The following is a 16362-nucleotide window of genomic DNA, read 5'->3' as shown; positions in this document are numbered from 1 at the left end:
TCCTTTGCTATCTTATTCCAAAATTCTGTTTATTAGCAATCCTCGACAATTCTTGGAAATCTTTTCTCTCTTATTTGGTAGTTATCAACTGGTTTTTACTGACAGTTATCTTCCATGTTGTCATGTTTTAGTTCTCTCTTCAGTTAAACCGGAAAGTCCTTAAGGGGAGGACCTAGACCTGTGCCTTGTATTACCTCATCCCTTCACCTAACGACTGGCTTAGTGTTTGCTGTTTGAGTGAGTCAGTAGTTGTGATTATTTCAAGATGGCATTTTTGTAGCATTATTTGTACCTGGTCTCAAAACTCAACAGTAAGGTCAGATTTTTGTTTTTTAATTTCTATTTTTGTATCTTCGTACTTGGTTGTGATTACTTTTCAGTCATCTTAAGACATGTCATATGCAGGTCACAATATTTATTACCTCAGCCATCCTGGATACCTGGCCATTCTGATCAAACCATGATTAGCCCAGTTTTCAAGGGTCATCTAGATTCTCTGCCCCAGTTTATTCTGAGACAGATAGACAATGGGATATTATGAGTCAATAGCCCTACTCACCTCACTCAGTTTAATAACCCCTATTGAGTAACTTTAAGTGGATGGTAAAGAAAGGAAAAAGATGTTGACCCAGTTACTGGGGCAGACAGACATACTCAAATAACTTAAAAGCAGCACAGACTGATAAAATACTTTGGGAACACTAAGGGGGCGGGGAGGCTAATTCTGTTGGAAGAGATTGGGGAAACCATGATGGAAGGAGATGGCTTTTGAATTAAGAACTCCAAATATGGATTAAAATTTGGATGGAGGAAGATGAGAGGGGAAAACCATTCACATGTGTGAGAAATAAGGTTCGCAAAGCCTCAGTCAGGGAAATGTCTTTTGTTTGGGAGAGGCATCATTTCCCTCTAAGTCTACGGGGGATAGACGTGAAGTCTTCTCCATCTTGTTTTCAGAGCCTGAATTGTAGAAACCCCCAGACTGATTCCTAAGTATTTTTTTAAGATAGGCCTTTAGGATGCTTTTTCTTTTCTCTTGAGGGAGGGACTAAGAAAAGGGTGTTGTGGTAAATTATAGTAGGTAGTTTTGTGCTTCTCAGTTGTAACCGTGAACCCCAAGGGTTGTAGTATCCATACCACCTTTCAGTTGTTTGAAATAACACTTGTAACCACTTTACAACTCTATAGAACCCTTCCTTAACAGTAGAGATCAAAAGTAGACACAAAATATTTACCAAACTCAGGATAGCGACTTAAGTTACTAAGCGCCTCGAAGCTTGCCTTTTAATTAACAGTCAAGTACTTGATGTAGGCTGTAAATCCAGCTAAATAAGCGCTGCAGAACTAAGCTGTGAATCTTGTCGTTGAGAGCTTCCGAAAAATAAGAATCCTGCTCCCAGCCTGAGTTTAAACTACAGCAAGCAGTGTAAGTGGACCCTCCAGCATGTGTGTACTGGGCACAAACAGCCGACTCATACGGTTTGCTCTCCAGTGAATTGCTGTGAAAGTTTGAAAGGGAAGCATTCTCATTATTAAAAAATTGTGTGAATGGCCCTAAATTCTCATGAAAACACATTTTTAAAATCTGTGTGTTTTTAACACTGAATGCATATCTACAAACCCCTTAACATCAAGAAATTTGAGCTTGAGGCATTAGGTGAATTTTCTCTTTTACATAAAAATGAACATTTCATTTAATTTACAGTAGCTTCTGAAATTAGTTCAATGCACAAACCTTTAAAGGAATTTTTTAAACGCAGTTCATGTTTTAAATCATTTTTTTCCGATAACATCATATCTACATTCTATGTATCATATGCTACTAATGTGAAAAGTCTTGAGTAAGATAAATTGAGGGACTTGGGCAAGCCACAGTCTCTTTTGGGACCTGTTTCTTCATATAGAGAAATGAGGAGGTAGGACTAGATGTACTAATATCTTCTATTCAACTCTAACACTTTTAAATTCTAAAGATGCTATTCCTCTTTTGGTTCTAATGAGATAATAATTTATTTCTTGGAAGAGTTGTCATTTGGAATTACAGTTTTGTTTCTCTGTCATCCTTACAAAGATATTCTTCATCCTTTAAAATCTGCATTTCTGTTTTTGTTAAACTTTCCCCCATCAGTTAAATGATGGGTTAGTTAAATGCTTTCTCTTTTTCCCTGAATTTGACATTAGACTTTTTAGGTCTTCTTTCAGATTTTCCTATTTTTTTCTCACTTAATACCTGCAGGTATTAAGACTTCTGTTTTCAGCTATGGATTAGAGACCTGGGTTGTTGACTCAATCTTCCCATAATCTCCAGTCGCCTCATTGTCTCTTCATGTCAAAAAAGAATCTCAGTCTCTTTTTTCTTATGTGACTTAATTGTCATAAAATATCAAAATGTATGCACACATTTTCAAGATTCTTATTTATATCAACTTGGCTTACTTTTTAAGGTTAAATCTTATTTTATACCAGGTCAGAGCCTAGACCTTAAACAAATCAACAAGCCTATTTAGCAACAATTCCTAACACCGTTCTAGATGAATCTGTAGGTTAGGATTTAGGGGTCTTAAGTGGGGAGAAGCGCAGAAATACACATGGCAAAAGATTTGCTAACCTGAGCAAGTAGCTTTTTTAATCCACCTTTGCTTAAATGAAAAGACATTTCCTCAGACTAATATTTTATAATTTGATGACTGCTTTAATATTGTTTCAGCTATGATGGAAGCAGTGGAGTCCCCTATACCTTTAATTTATGCTTGGCATTCATCATGAATCTTCATGGAGTTTTACAAAGGAATTTCTATTCAGAATCTGATGTGACAAGAACATTCATATATTCTTTTTTCAGACTTTCATGAAAACATTATTTCTCAGTCTAACATTGTAGTTTGCAAAAGTCATGCCATTGTGAAGACATCTGTGTTGCATTGCCATTACATATATCCAATGTTCAGGTTGCTATTTTGATTTCTGTTATTTCTAAAGAGCTGACTTTGATTCAGCAAAGGTGTGCTATCTATCCACAATGTTATGATGGTAAAATGCCTGCTAAAATAGGTATTATTGGGACGGAAATTCCATTGGAACAGTATGTTCCATTGGAACAGTATGTGTACTGGTTTCCTAGGGCTACCATAACAAAGTACCTTAAAATGAGTGGCTGAAAACAACAGTTCCCGAGACCAGAAGTCCAAGTCCAGGGACTAACAACTGTTAGCTTCTGGTAGTTGCCAGCAGTCCTTGCTGTGCTTAGGCTTACAGACGCGTCAGTTCAAGCTCTGCCTCCATCGTCACATGGCTTTTTCCTCTGTGTGTCTCCTCGGTGTCTCTGTGTCCACCTCTCTCTCACTTTTCTCTTATAAAGACACTAGTCATTAGATTTAGGGCCTGTTCTAATCCAGTATGACCTCATCGTAATTTGATTGTAAATTAAGACCCTATTTTCAAGTAAGATCACACTCTGAACTAATGACATGAATTTTAGGGGCCAGCCACTATTCAACCCAGTACAGTACGTATTATTGAACTTTAGATCTAAAGATGATTCACTTGAAAAAGCTAGTTTCACAAAAGTAGATTTTTTTACAAAACAGATTTCTGAGGTTGATAATTATCTCTCTTCATGGACTTCCACTTAAAACTATTATCTGATTTCTAAAATGACAAGTTATTTTTGAAAGTGATTTTCAGGTACTGTCTTTGCTTATTAATAAGTTGTATTTTCATGGCTTAATATTAGACTTTCCATAGGGTGGGAGGTGGGGGACAGATGAGACGGTGATGACCTTAAAATCCTTACTAGCCGAATCTGAAAGTAGGAGCTCCTTCAAATCAGACTTCTTTGCAGTAACGATGTATTGAGTTACAACTCTTGGATTGGTTTTTGCAGCTGTATTTTATAATTTATAGCCATAAAAGCCAAAAATCTTTAGCTGGAATACCTGAAATAGGAGATCAAAATGAACTCTTGGGACGTACTCATACCCTGTGTTCTTTAACTTTTATTTTCTTCATATTTTCCTCTATTTTTTAAAATAAGGGACTTTACCTTGTTTTTTGTGTCCTTCCAGCCTCCCTCCTGTCCATAATTGCTCACAATGACCACATTAGGGATGGACCATTAGAAGTATTGTTCACAGGAACGAATCAATTTTCTAGGTTAGCCTTTGGGTGAATGTTTGATTTTGCAAACCTCAACTCATTTTTAATAATGAGTTTTGTAGGATTATTTGCATTTCTTCAGACTGAGGAACTAGAATTTCTTAAGTTCAAAATCTTTGAGAAATAAGTAGGTGTCAGATTGTAATTTCAGAGAGTTAAGTTTTCTATATTACTTGTATTCTGATACTCACTTTGGAAAGTTTCCTGGTTTCTAGAGTAGATATACAGTAATAGGTAAGAGTGAATTTGACCTCAAACGTTGTTCTCAAGAAAATGTCAAAATCAAGGGCTTTAAATTTTCAAGCTCAGTGCTGCACAAATAATTAAATAGACTTTAGTTCATGAAGTATGTGAGAGTTTATATTTCTTAAAAAAAAAAAAAAAAAAAAAAAAAGCTTTTTGCCCAGAAGGGACTGTGTTCCAAATAGTAAAGAACCAAAGATTTAAGTTATGTCCAGAAATTGAGAGCAATGAATCTTTCTTTAAAAATCATAATCTCCAGTGATTCCACTTTTTAAAACCTCTCATTTATCATGAGCTGTCAAGATCTGAATAGTTTCCTGGATCTCAATTTTTAAAATTTCACTGATACCAGGGGACTGAATAACAGAAAGTAAATGTCCGAGAGGCACATTTAAGTCATCAATCCACTTGTCTCTGTCAACTTCCTCTTAGGAATAAAAAATAAAAATTCTTCCTTTTTTTCTTCCCAGCCATTTCCAAAAACTCCATATTGAAGACAAATTATGACTGAGGGAATATATACTAAGTTTTCATCATATTTTGCAGAAAGGAGAGAAAGGCACCAAGGCCGTTGTTTTGGGGTTTCTTGACCTGAGAGATTGCATTTCTGGTTGATTGTTTTACTCATCATTTTACAAGACTACATTTTTATTTACTTGAAAAACAGTTTTATATTTGCTTTTCCACATGATTCATGTTGGGAACAATTTGAGCTAAGTCTAGATGATGATTGAGTTTGGACTTGAGAAAATATACTTCCTCTGAGCCTTTTATACATGTTTTCAAGTTTGTGACTCTGTCCCTTGCATGGCCGTTATAATCAATACATTTATAATGAAAGATTTGTTTTTCAAGTTACCAGTGAATGTTATTTCCACTCCTACCAATATCTGAGCAAGTAACTGCCTCTCTTCTCCCCAATTCCTACTCTTCAAATACAGAAGTCCAGCTCACTTTTCCCTGCAACAGGTAATGTTGAGCAATAAAATATTCTTCATCAGTTATTGGAACTTGAGTGAGAAAGAGGTTAGATGTAGTCTCCACTTCGTCCAACAGTTACTGCCTTTAGTCCTTGGATCACCTGCTACATGTTGACCTAGCAAGCACCTACTTGAAGTTTTTGTCCTTATTGCTCTGCACTTACATCTTGAACAATGTATATTGTGATTGCATCTAACTACTATAAAGTTCCAGTTGTATAAGCACAGGATGTATTTTCATGTTTGCTAAAAAAGTTTATCTCAGTTAGCAGCGTTATTTATAAAACAACGTTGGAAACCAAAATGCTTTCATAGCTATGGCCTCCAATTGACAGTTTTCTGTTTCTTTTTTCCCAATGAATGCTGAGTCAGCTATCAATTTCCATTAAGTATAGGATATTTAGTAACGTAATAGGTTCTTCTACTGTTACTAATATATTTTCTTATTGTTGGTATTTTTCCTTTGACTTTAAATTGGATTTTTAACTAAGACTAAGATTAACAGTATCTTTTACTAATCAACTGTAGGTTCATTGTTTCCTAGACTTTTAAATTGAAGTTTAGAATTTACATATACTTTTATTTTAAAGATATACTTAACAGAAGTCATTTTAAAAGAAAAAAAAAAGGATTCAGAAATTTAAGAATGATTTGGATCAATCGTAATATTCTGGCCATAGGACAGAGAGAGTTGTTTCTACACTTAAACCAGTTTGATTGCCATACAAGATTTTTAAATTTTACTACTTTAAGAACATTTGTCATTTCTATTTTGGTGCCAAATATTGTGATATATTTTTAGGCACCACAATAAAGAAAAGCCATAATCAAAATTGTAATACTTCTAGGAAATGAAATGACAGTCCTTTGAGTCATTTCATCTTTTTTGTTCAAATCTTCCACACCTTTTAAGATCTGTAACCTTGAATAATTCCTTTTTTGGTGACGAGCATTTGGTTATCTGAGGCAAATTATTAAATCTCAGTTTCCATATCTATGAAGTGGGGATGCTGCCAACACAGTCTTTCTCTGAGGGTTGATTTGTCTCATTATAAATAGTTAAAGGCCCTCAACTCTTTCAAAATGATGCTAAATTAACTTGAGTGGTAAAAGTGTAAACTTGAACATAATTTATTGTTACCCAGGGCGTAATCGATGTAGTTTTCATAACCTCTAGTGAAGACACCGTAGTCATCTCTTAGGTTGACAGTAACAACTTCAAAATACTGATCATTGCCCGTGGGGTGGTTTTTCAGATGGACTTGAACTGGTTTAAGAGCCCTTACCCTGCAGGTAGGTCCTTTCTGTTTGGAATTCAAACTTGTGTGGAATGGTCCTTGGCATTTTATGATACCATTCATATTTGCCTCTCTTGTTAAGTTTCTTGGTCTGCCCATCTCCTAATACTCCTTGTCCTCATGCACCTTATTTGTCTGGTTTGGTAAATACTGATGGAAAGAAGACCAAATATATAAGGTGACGAATTATGAGAAAGCAATATTGTGTCATGGAAAGAGCCCTAGAGTAGGAGAACTTAGATCACCCCTACTGATGCCAAGCGTATCCTCTTGGGTGTATCTCTTTAAGGAAGACTTGTTTCATTAGTTGTCTAATCTAGAAAACAAGAGATTTGGACTAGATGTTCTCTTAACTTTTGCTTCAAAGCCTTCAACGAATTTAAGTGAAAAGGCAGATCCTTGACTTATTAGGAATATTGTAGTGGATACTTCTTAATCTTTCAAAATCCAGTTACTTAAAGCAAATGTGTCCCTTAGTTATTTAAGTCAAGCAAACCACCACTGTACAACTGCCTCATTCGTACATCTATTTATTTTTCTGTGCATGCTTGACAGGCAGACAGTCATGCCACTAAATTCGTTTATAAGCCTGTTCGTCTCAGTCGATGGTATTTATAAAATACCTGCATGAACTGTGTGTGATGGGCCTACTTTTTTCTTGTGTTTCATTGAAGGAGTAAATTTTGACCATGGAACAATCTGTGACTGACATGGTAATGCTAATTAATGTTATTGTTATGATTTTATAGCAATATCTGATACTTGAGCATTGTAGCTTTAGAAAAATCACTCAACACCTCTGAGTATAGTTTCCTCTCATCTGTAAAATGTGATCCTTGAATCTAGTCTGAAATATTCCAAGACAGCTCTCATAGAATCAATAGCCATTATAGCTCTAGGATCCTAGTGCTTTGTGGGATAATTAAATCTTCCACTGGGGCACTTAGAAAGTGACATCTTTATTACTCAGTGCTCCTCAATGCCAGTTTGTTTGTTTTTTTTATTTTTCTTGTATCTACTTTTGTTAGTTGTATATAAAAATTTGGCTAGCAGTTGAAACTAGTTCATGTCTTTTAGAATTTAAAATGAATAAAATTTCACTGGTCGATTGGAGGATGTGGCTTGTCATAGTTTGTACAGAGACCAAGTTGTTCTCTAGAACTTTACCTTCACAAATTTATAGTAACCTTCATCAAGAAACACTCTAACTCGGTACATAAGCTGTTATATTGTTTTAACCAAATATCCTGCTTTGAAGTCTTGGCATATCTTTGATTATTGTTTTAAATATGGAATAATAGGCCTGGTACTTGAAAGTACAGCCACCCTTGTTGCTTATATTCTAGAGAACGCTGTTAAAACTGCCAAGAACTTTAAGTTTGGAAAGACTTTTTATAAGTAGTAACTTTTCACAAGATTGTTTTTACCATTCCCAGCCTAGAAATAACACAAACCAGATTGATTTGGAAGGAGTTGTGACATAGTAAAATAATTCGATTCAGCTGCCGCGTAGGGAGTACCCTGCCATTGTGGGGACCTCAGACAGGAGCAGAGAGATCTGGACAGCTGAACTGCAAGTAGGTAAGAGGCAAGAGAAATGAAGACGAAGAAACCTGACATGGAGTCATACATATGACATTTTCTGAGTGCCCAAATGGAGGAAAATGTAATTATCCCCCAAATCACTAGGATCTTATTTCTATAACCTGCTATAAACATTTCTTAAAAAAAAATTCAAGGAATCATTTACTATTTTTTTCTGTCTCTCTAGCACATGCTCATTTCTCTGTCCTCCCCCATATTCCTCTCTCTCTCTTTCTCTCTCTCTCTCTCTCTCTCTCTCTCTCTCTCTCTCTCTCTCTCTCTCTCCTTCTCTCTCTTTTTCTCTCTCTCTTCCTTTCTGTTTCCCATCTGACCATCACTTAGAGTTTCTAGGGTAGTATTTTTCAAACTGCGGGTCACAACTCAGTAGATCATGAATCAATTTAACCAGCATTTTTTAAAAAAGTGAAATAGATTAAAATAGAAAATATCAGAAGGTACAACATAGTAAGGGAAAGTCATGTCATGAATTTATTTCAGTTTTATATCTAATGTATTTGTATGTGATTGCAATATAAAATGTATCATTGATTTCATATTTAAAAAGTTTGAAAGCCGCTGTTCTAGAGTGTTTCATCTATTTTTGTCTTGAACTTTATGTTCTTTAAACATACATGTTGAATAGTTACTGCATAAATATTTGGATAAGGTTTTTAAAACTAGAATTTTGTTTATGCTTGATATCTTGTTTCTAATCTGCATGGCCAGAGGAAAACCCATAGTGTTGACAAGTTTTATAACATTACTTTAAAAAAAAAAATCTGTTTTCCGCATGATTCAATTCAAAGAACACTGTTAAAAGACCAATTTTTCGCCCCTAATAGAGTTCATACTGGTTTGCACTGGTTTATATTGCTCTGAAGTTCTAGAAATCATGACTGTATATAGTAGTGTGGTATTAAAAATAGTGTTGGTTAATTTTAAAGAGGAGCCCTGGAACTGAGTTGTTTCTCATATCACCTGGAGCAGAAATAGTTACGTTAGGTTTAGTTGTTCAGGGTTACGAGGAGCTAGAAGCTACAACTTACTTCCCTTAAAACATCCCTCCTTGTGAGGCAGTATAGTGAAGATGCCTGACCCCCTGAGCTATGGCAATTCTGGTACTTCCCCCCCCCCCCCTTGCTTTTCCATCCTGTGTAAAACCTTTTCAACCCATCAGAGATACTGAATAGCTGGAATTGACATTTCAAAGAAATTACTAGCTGCCCCTGGGTCTGGGTTGTGATTAAGATCCTGGGCTTTAGAGATCTATAGACTAGATTTAAATTGCTGGTCCACCACTGGCTTGCTCTTTGACCTGAGACAAGTTACTTCTCGATGACTTTATTTCTTCCTGTAAAATGGATAATACCTACTTCATAGGATTATGAGCAGTAAATGACCGAATGTATTTAAACTCCTGTGGTTAGCACATAGTAAGAGTTTAGTAACTGATAGTTGTTTTTAAATGCTATAACCCATCACTGAAGTTAGGAACACCTAATTATTATTAGAAAATCACTAGCTGTTATGAATCCTAACCCATATCAAGGGTCTTTATCTGCCTCATTTTGGGACTAGATCAGAAGACACCAGCAGGATCATACGATATAAGAACTCAGAAAATCTGAAGGGTCTTGGGAGAATAGTCCTTTTATTTTACAGTTGATCATGAAACCTGTGTGATGTAACTGCCTTTTTACAGAGGAAGAACTGTGTCTTGTTGTTGTAGCCCCACATAGTAGGACCTTGACACATTGTAGATGCTCAGACACTTGGTGAATGAATAGTCCATGGCTGTTCTAATGTCACACAGCCATTGGTGGAAATGCAGACTTGATCGAGTCCAACAGCTGAGTTAATATTTCCTCTTGCTATGTCTCCTGGCTTATAAAGACTAATACTGAAATCTCAACAACATCCATTCAATGCTTTTTTACAATGTTTTATTTTGTCTCCTGAGAGCTTAACTGTCCTTAATTTGAGTAAACTGTTATGTAACCAGACTTTAAGATTCAAAATTGTTCTAGACCAGTCATCATGAGAAATGTTTTTCAGTGACCAGTAGATGTGAACAGGATCTGTGCCTTTTTATTCAGGGACAATTTAGTTTTCACCTGTAAATGCATTCTGGTGAAGAAAATATCTAAAAATAACTGAAAGCTTTACCCTGCTGCAGTTGATCATATTATTATGTGAAATAGAAACTAGGCCATTATTATAGAATGGCCTTTTAAAAACTTAAACTTCTTATTTTGATGGACATAATTGTAGATTTACATGTAACTGTAGGAATTAATACAGGGAGATCCTGTGTGCCCTTTACTCCCTTCCCCCCATGGTAACACCTTGTAAAACTGTAGTATAATATAACATCACAGTCAGGGTATTGGTGTAATCCACTGGTCTTAATTTGGGAATTCAGTTTTTCTCAGTTTTGCTTGTAGTCTCGCGTGTGCGCATGCGTGCGCCCTGTTCTGTGCAGTTGTGTCACGTGTACTTGTGTCCACCACCACAGTCAAGATACAGAACGGTTTGATCGCCGCAAGGATCCCTCGTGTTGCCCTTGTATAACCTCACCCACCTCCTTCCTCTGTGCGTCTCCCACCCTCCTGAGCACATCCTTCCCCAACTTCTGGCAGCCACTACCCTGTTCCCCACTTCTGTAATTTTGTCATTTGAAGAATACAGTAAGTCCTCACTTAACATCATGAATAAGTTCTGCAACTTGAAGCGAAACGACATATAATGAAACCAATTTTACCATAAGCTACTTGATGTAAACAAAAGTTAAGTTCCTAGAGCAGCTCATCATTGTATTAATAATAAAGAAACATTATTTGAGGACATGCTGTATTATATAAATGGAATCATGCTGTATGTAACCTTTTGGGATTGGCTTTTTTCACTCAGTGTGATTCAGTGGAGACCTATTCAGGCTGTTGTATGTATCAGTAATTCACTCCTTTCCATTGCTTTTACAATATTACACAATGTGAATGTACCACAGTTTGTTTAATCATTCACCTGTGGAAGGACATCTAGATTGTTTCCAATCTTTGATGGTTACAAAGGAAGCTACTAAAAATTTGGGTATAGAGTTTTGTGTTTTGATATGAAAACATATGTTTTCCTTTTTCTGGGTTAAATGACGAGAAGTTCAATTGCTGAGCAATTAATACAGTAGTTGCACATTTAGTTTTTAAGAAAATGCCAAACTGCTTGCCAGAGTTGCTGTACCACTTTACATTCCCACTAGCAATGCATAAGGGAAACAGTTTCTAGGCCTCTTCTCCAGCATTTGGGGCTAGCACTGATTTTTCAGCCATTCTGCTACTTGTGTAGTGGTATCTTGTGATTTTAATTTGCATTTCCCTAATGAATGCTAAACATATTTTTATGTGCTAATTTACCATGTATATGTGCTTATTTATAATCCTCTTAACTGTCTGTTCATATTTTTTCCCCATATTCTAATTGAACTGTTTGATTTTTTTTTTTTAACTGTTGAGTTTTGGTAGTTTGTTATATATTATACATACCAGTCCTTTGTTGGATATGTGGTTTGCAAGTTTTTTTCTCATGGTCTGTAGCTTGTCTTTTTATCCTCTTCAGAGGTGTTTGCAGACAAACATCTTAAATTTTAGTCAAGTCCAATATGTCACTTTTCCTTTGTGGAGTATGTTTTTGTATCAAGTCTAAGAACTCTTTGCCTGGCCCTAGATCCTAAAGATTTTCTCTTATTTATTTTTTCTATAAGTGTTATAGATTTACAGTTACGTCTGTGATCCATTTTGAGTTTTCTTACTGTGGTAAAACACATATAACATAAAATGTACCATTTTAAAATGTACAGCTCAGTGGCATTAAGTATATTTGCAGTGATGTGCAGCCATCACACCATCTAGATTCACAACGTTTTCATCACCCCAAACAGAAACCTATTAAGCAGTCAATCTCTATTTGTCCTTCTCCGCAGCCCCTGGCAACTACCAATCTGCTTTCTGTCTCCTTGGATTTGCCTCTTCTGGATACGTCATATCAGTGGAATCATAGCCTTTTGTGTCTGGCTTCTTAGCATAATGTTCTTGAGGTTCATCCATGTTGTAGCTATATCAGTCCTTCGTTCCTTTAATGGCTGAATAATATTCCATTACATGGACGTACTGCATTTATTGTTTATCCATTCATCTGTTGACCGACATTTGGGTTGGTTCCTCCTTTTGGCTGTTGTGAGTAGTGCAGCTATGAACATTGCATGTACAAGGTGTTGTATTTTTTTGCTTGACTTATTTCACTTAGCATAATGCCCTCACGGTCCATCCAAGTTGTTGAAAATGGCAGGATTTCCTTTTTATGGTTGAATAATATTCGTGTGTGTGTGTGTGTGTGTGTGTGTGTATCACATTTTTTAATCCATTCATTCATCAATGGACAGTGGGGTTGTTTCCATCTTGGCTATTGTGAATAATGCTGCAAGCTTCTCCCATATTTTTCTGAATTCTGTTTTATGTTCAAATAATCTTGTGGATCCTAAATCTTTTCAAGACTTGAAATAACAGTTTACTCGGTAGTACTTAGTGTGCAAAATTGCAGATAATCAGTTGTGCTTATGATTGGCTTAAAATCTATATAAAACTCTCATTGTTCAGCATCTATGTATAGAATACTTAAATGACAAGTTACTATTCTTATTCTTTGTTTTATATCCTTTATATAAATTCCTACTTCTTGTTCCAAGTACATAAAACTTTCAAACTTCTTGTATTAAAAAGCTAAGTTAAATAATGAGCTTTTGAAGTTTTAAAAAGGTCGGAGTGTTTTGAGTCATTTCCAGTTTTGTATCTCTTTTTTTGGTGTCATTTCCTCATTTTTTGACAGATTCCATAAGCGTCAGTTGTTAAATATTCAGGACAGAATGTAGACTGAAAGAGTCTAAACTTTGTAGCCCTTTTATGTTTTATGATATATGTAATAGTACGTGTCATTATAAAGTGAACTAGGAGACAGAAATTGTAGCTTTGCATATTGACTAAGATACAAGCAGTAGGATTTGGGGCAGGATGTTTCATCCACTGCACCTCTAGATTATCAACCTCTATCTCACTGTGTAGTTGCAAAGATAAAATAAGAAGGGTGTAAGAGAGCTATAAACAATAAAATGTTGTACATATATAGTATTTTCTTTTATTATGAATGTGGGTGGTTGGATGTATCTTCCTCATCTGAAAATGTGTTCATCAAGAGTTCTTCAAACTGCAAGCTTTTACTTATCAGTGTCTCATTTCTCAGTTTCTTAAACCAATACTGGGACAATGAAGTGAATCTACCACCACAGTTCTTTACTTTTTGCTGTGTTTTTCATAAGATTATTTTATAAACATCAGCGAATTCAATTAGACACAAGCTTATTATCTAACTCTATTCTCCATTAAGCTAAATAGTGCTTGGGATAGAGGAATAGGTGATATCCAGCTGAAGGCAATATTTGTGGACTGTCTTTTTAAAAATGGCTTAAGAAGACAGTGACCTACTGTGGTAAACTAAAATAGAATTGATTCCTTTGTTAAATGATGTCCCAATTGTTAATTGAGTACCCGCTTAGTCTGTACTTGGCCTTTTAAAGTCAGCATGACATTTACTAATATATGTGAATTTGTTGTTTTAACTTTAATTCTCCTTAAAGCTCCTATCTGCTAGCAGTAAACTGTTTAAAGAAGTTCAAATGGACTTATTATAAACAGCTTCTAAGAAAATTAGGTTCCAAAGATTGGTTAGCCCTCTAGACTTCTGATAACCCAGTTGGATATGAAGAAAGTTTCTTACAGTTGGTGCTCTGTACACCACATTTTTGGATAATAGCAAGATCATGGTAAATACTGTAGGTTGGTAAGCCAAGCTAATAACAGTACATACAGCAAAACCTAATTCTTGGGGAATATAATGAGGCCAGGGTCATTCCATTAGTAGTGGATGTTGTATAAAAAAGAAAAAAAAACTGACAATTTATCCTGTGAAGAACACATTTCATTGTCACATACTCATTTTAATGTCCTAGAATTAGTTTGCTTGGGCTAAATTGGGTCAAGGAAGCTTTAGAGATGAAGTCTATCAGAGAAGACTATTATTAGAGACAAATGCAGTAACCTCTTTGGTCGTTACTGTGTTTAAAAGACAGACCAGATGTCTCTGGTCTTATCAAGGATGCAGGTTTCTAAGATGAAAGTGACCTTAGCCTTTCCCCTCGTGGATCTATCTAGAAGTGTTTTGCTGGGACTTCGAGGTGTGAAGAATCTGCAGAGTTGCAGGTCCATAGAGAGTTCTCTCCTCTTAGTTTTCTACATAAATGGAAAAATAATACTTGGATCTTTTACATTTAACTCCCCTTATTCTGAAGTGCTTCTTCCCACCAAGCAAATAATCACTTTTAAAAATACCATTCTATAGTTAGTCAGAAAGGTTTTCCTGTTACCCAGTCATTTATATTGAACAGGTTGCATTTGAATGGAAGTCACCACCTATAGAGAAAAATGTGTTAAGCAAAACTGTTTTTACAATTTCCTTTTTTATTTCCTTTTCTCCTCCCCTGTACATTTTTGAATTTTCTATACTCAGTTGAAAAGAATTAGAGAAAAGAAGACACTAATCAGTGGTCTTCCTTCCTCTTGATGTAGGCTTACTGCCTTATTCTCTTCTGAAAGTTCAACAAAGTACTCCTTTAGTTGGCAGTGACTGTTACTCTCTGCTAGGTCATTGCTACTCTACATCTCTGGTTCAAGGTTCCAGTGCCAGTCTGCAGAGTGGACTGTGTGTTCCCAGTCTGTGACCAGTGCAGACTGTGATACTAAGTGTTTAGAAACTTCTTGCAGTTAGGCAATGACACGATATTTAAATGCATAATTTTGTATTTTACAAAAATAGTGACCCACAGCGAATTGGAGAAAGTCACACTAGACAATTTGCGAAACACTGAGCTAGATGATTTCATCAACTTCTAACACGGAGATCACAGGTCGGGGTGAGCGGGGAATGTTAGATGACTGGACGTCCTGTTGACCTATCTAGTTGATTAGGTGCTCAGCTATAGCAAAGCCCAAATGTATAGCTTAAATCATGATAATTAAGTGAATCAGCTGTTCATGTATTTTCTGAATAGCTTTTTAGTGTTTCTTATTTGGGGATTTGAAGTAAAGTTAGGTAGTCTAGCCAACTTAATAATTCCTACATTTTCCCCAGGAAGTTGTTGCATCATTTAAAGAACTTAAAAGCTGTGTTTCTCTCATGTTAGTAAATTACATTCACTATAAAAGGTAGTGGTTATTAAATATGGCCAGAGTTTAGTCTAACATGTAATCATGAGTAAGAGAGAAAAGGGAAGCTCTACTAACAGTACTCACTAATTATGGAATTTCGGCATTTTACTTTTCTGTATTTTGGTCGTCCCTTTAAAAATGCAACAACAGTTGATGGCGTTATTATAATTGAACCACAAGTTTCCATTAGCTCTGAAAATACCCATTTCCAATTTAGTATTATAATCTAAGATATTTTTACCTTAATAAAAAATTGTTCTAATATTTATTGAGAAGCCACTTTTAAAGAGAATTACCACTGTTATTCTGAGGGCAAAAAAAAGTTCTGCTTGACCAATGTAAAATTTGAATTTAATAATGAATTTACCATGAATCTCCTCCTTTGTGTTTATTGATACAGATAAGGGGACTCGCAGGCTTGAAGCATGAGTTCAGATGCCAGCCAAGGCGTGATTACTACTCCTCCTCCTCCCAGCATGCCTCACAAAGAGAGGTATTTTGACCGCATCGATGAAAATGACCCAGAATACATCAGGGAGAGGAACATGTCTCCCGATTTACGACAAGACTTCAATATGATGGAGCAGAGGAAACGCGTTACTCAGATCTTGCAAAGTCCCGTGAGTTGAAATAATTACAAGGCTATAATTGTTGTTCTTTGAAACCTTGATATAATGCAGTAGGAGGTATCGTAACTCTTAGGTTAGGAGAGGAGAAGAAGAGTGACAAGTTATCCCCAATCTTTCAGAGGCAAAATGAACACCTAATTATATATTTGATTTGCAAAGCTGT

The 16362-nt window shown here is 35.8% G+C and overlaps 1 protein-coding gene across 17 annotated transcripts in view; it reads left to right on the top strand.

Moving 5' to 3' along the window:
* ADD3 (adducin 3) overlaps nt 1-16362 on the top strand; it is a 109402-nt gene that overhangs the window by 63079 nt on the left and 29961 nt on the right. For all 17 annotated transcript variants that reach the window (XM_081073809.1, XM_081073816.1, XM_081073810.1 and 14 more), the window contains exon 2: nt 15971-16190. In XM_081073809.1, coding sequence (XP_080929935.1) covers nt 15996-16190 — 195 coding nt within the window. In that variant the 5' untranslated portion in view covers nt 15971-15995. The remainder of the gene's footprint in view (nt 1-15970; nt 16191-16362) is intronic.

The sequence above is a fragment of the Rhinolophus hipposideros genome, assembly GCF_964194185.1.
Source record: "Rhinolophus hipposideros genome assembly, chromosome: 15".
NCBI lineage: Eukaryota > Metazoa > Chordata > Mammalia > Chiroptera > Rhinolophidae > Rhinolophus > Rhinolophus hipposideros.
This window is presented reverse-complemented; position numbering and strand designations above follow the sequence as displayed.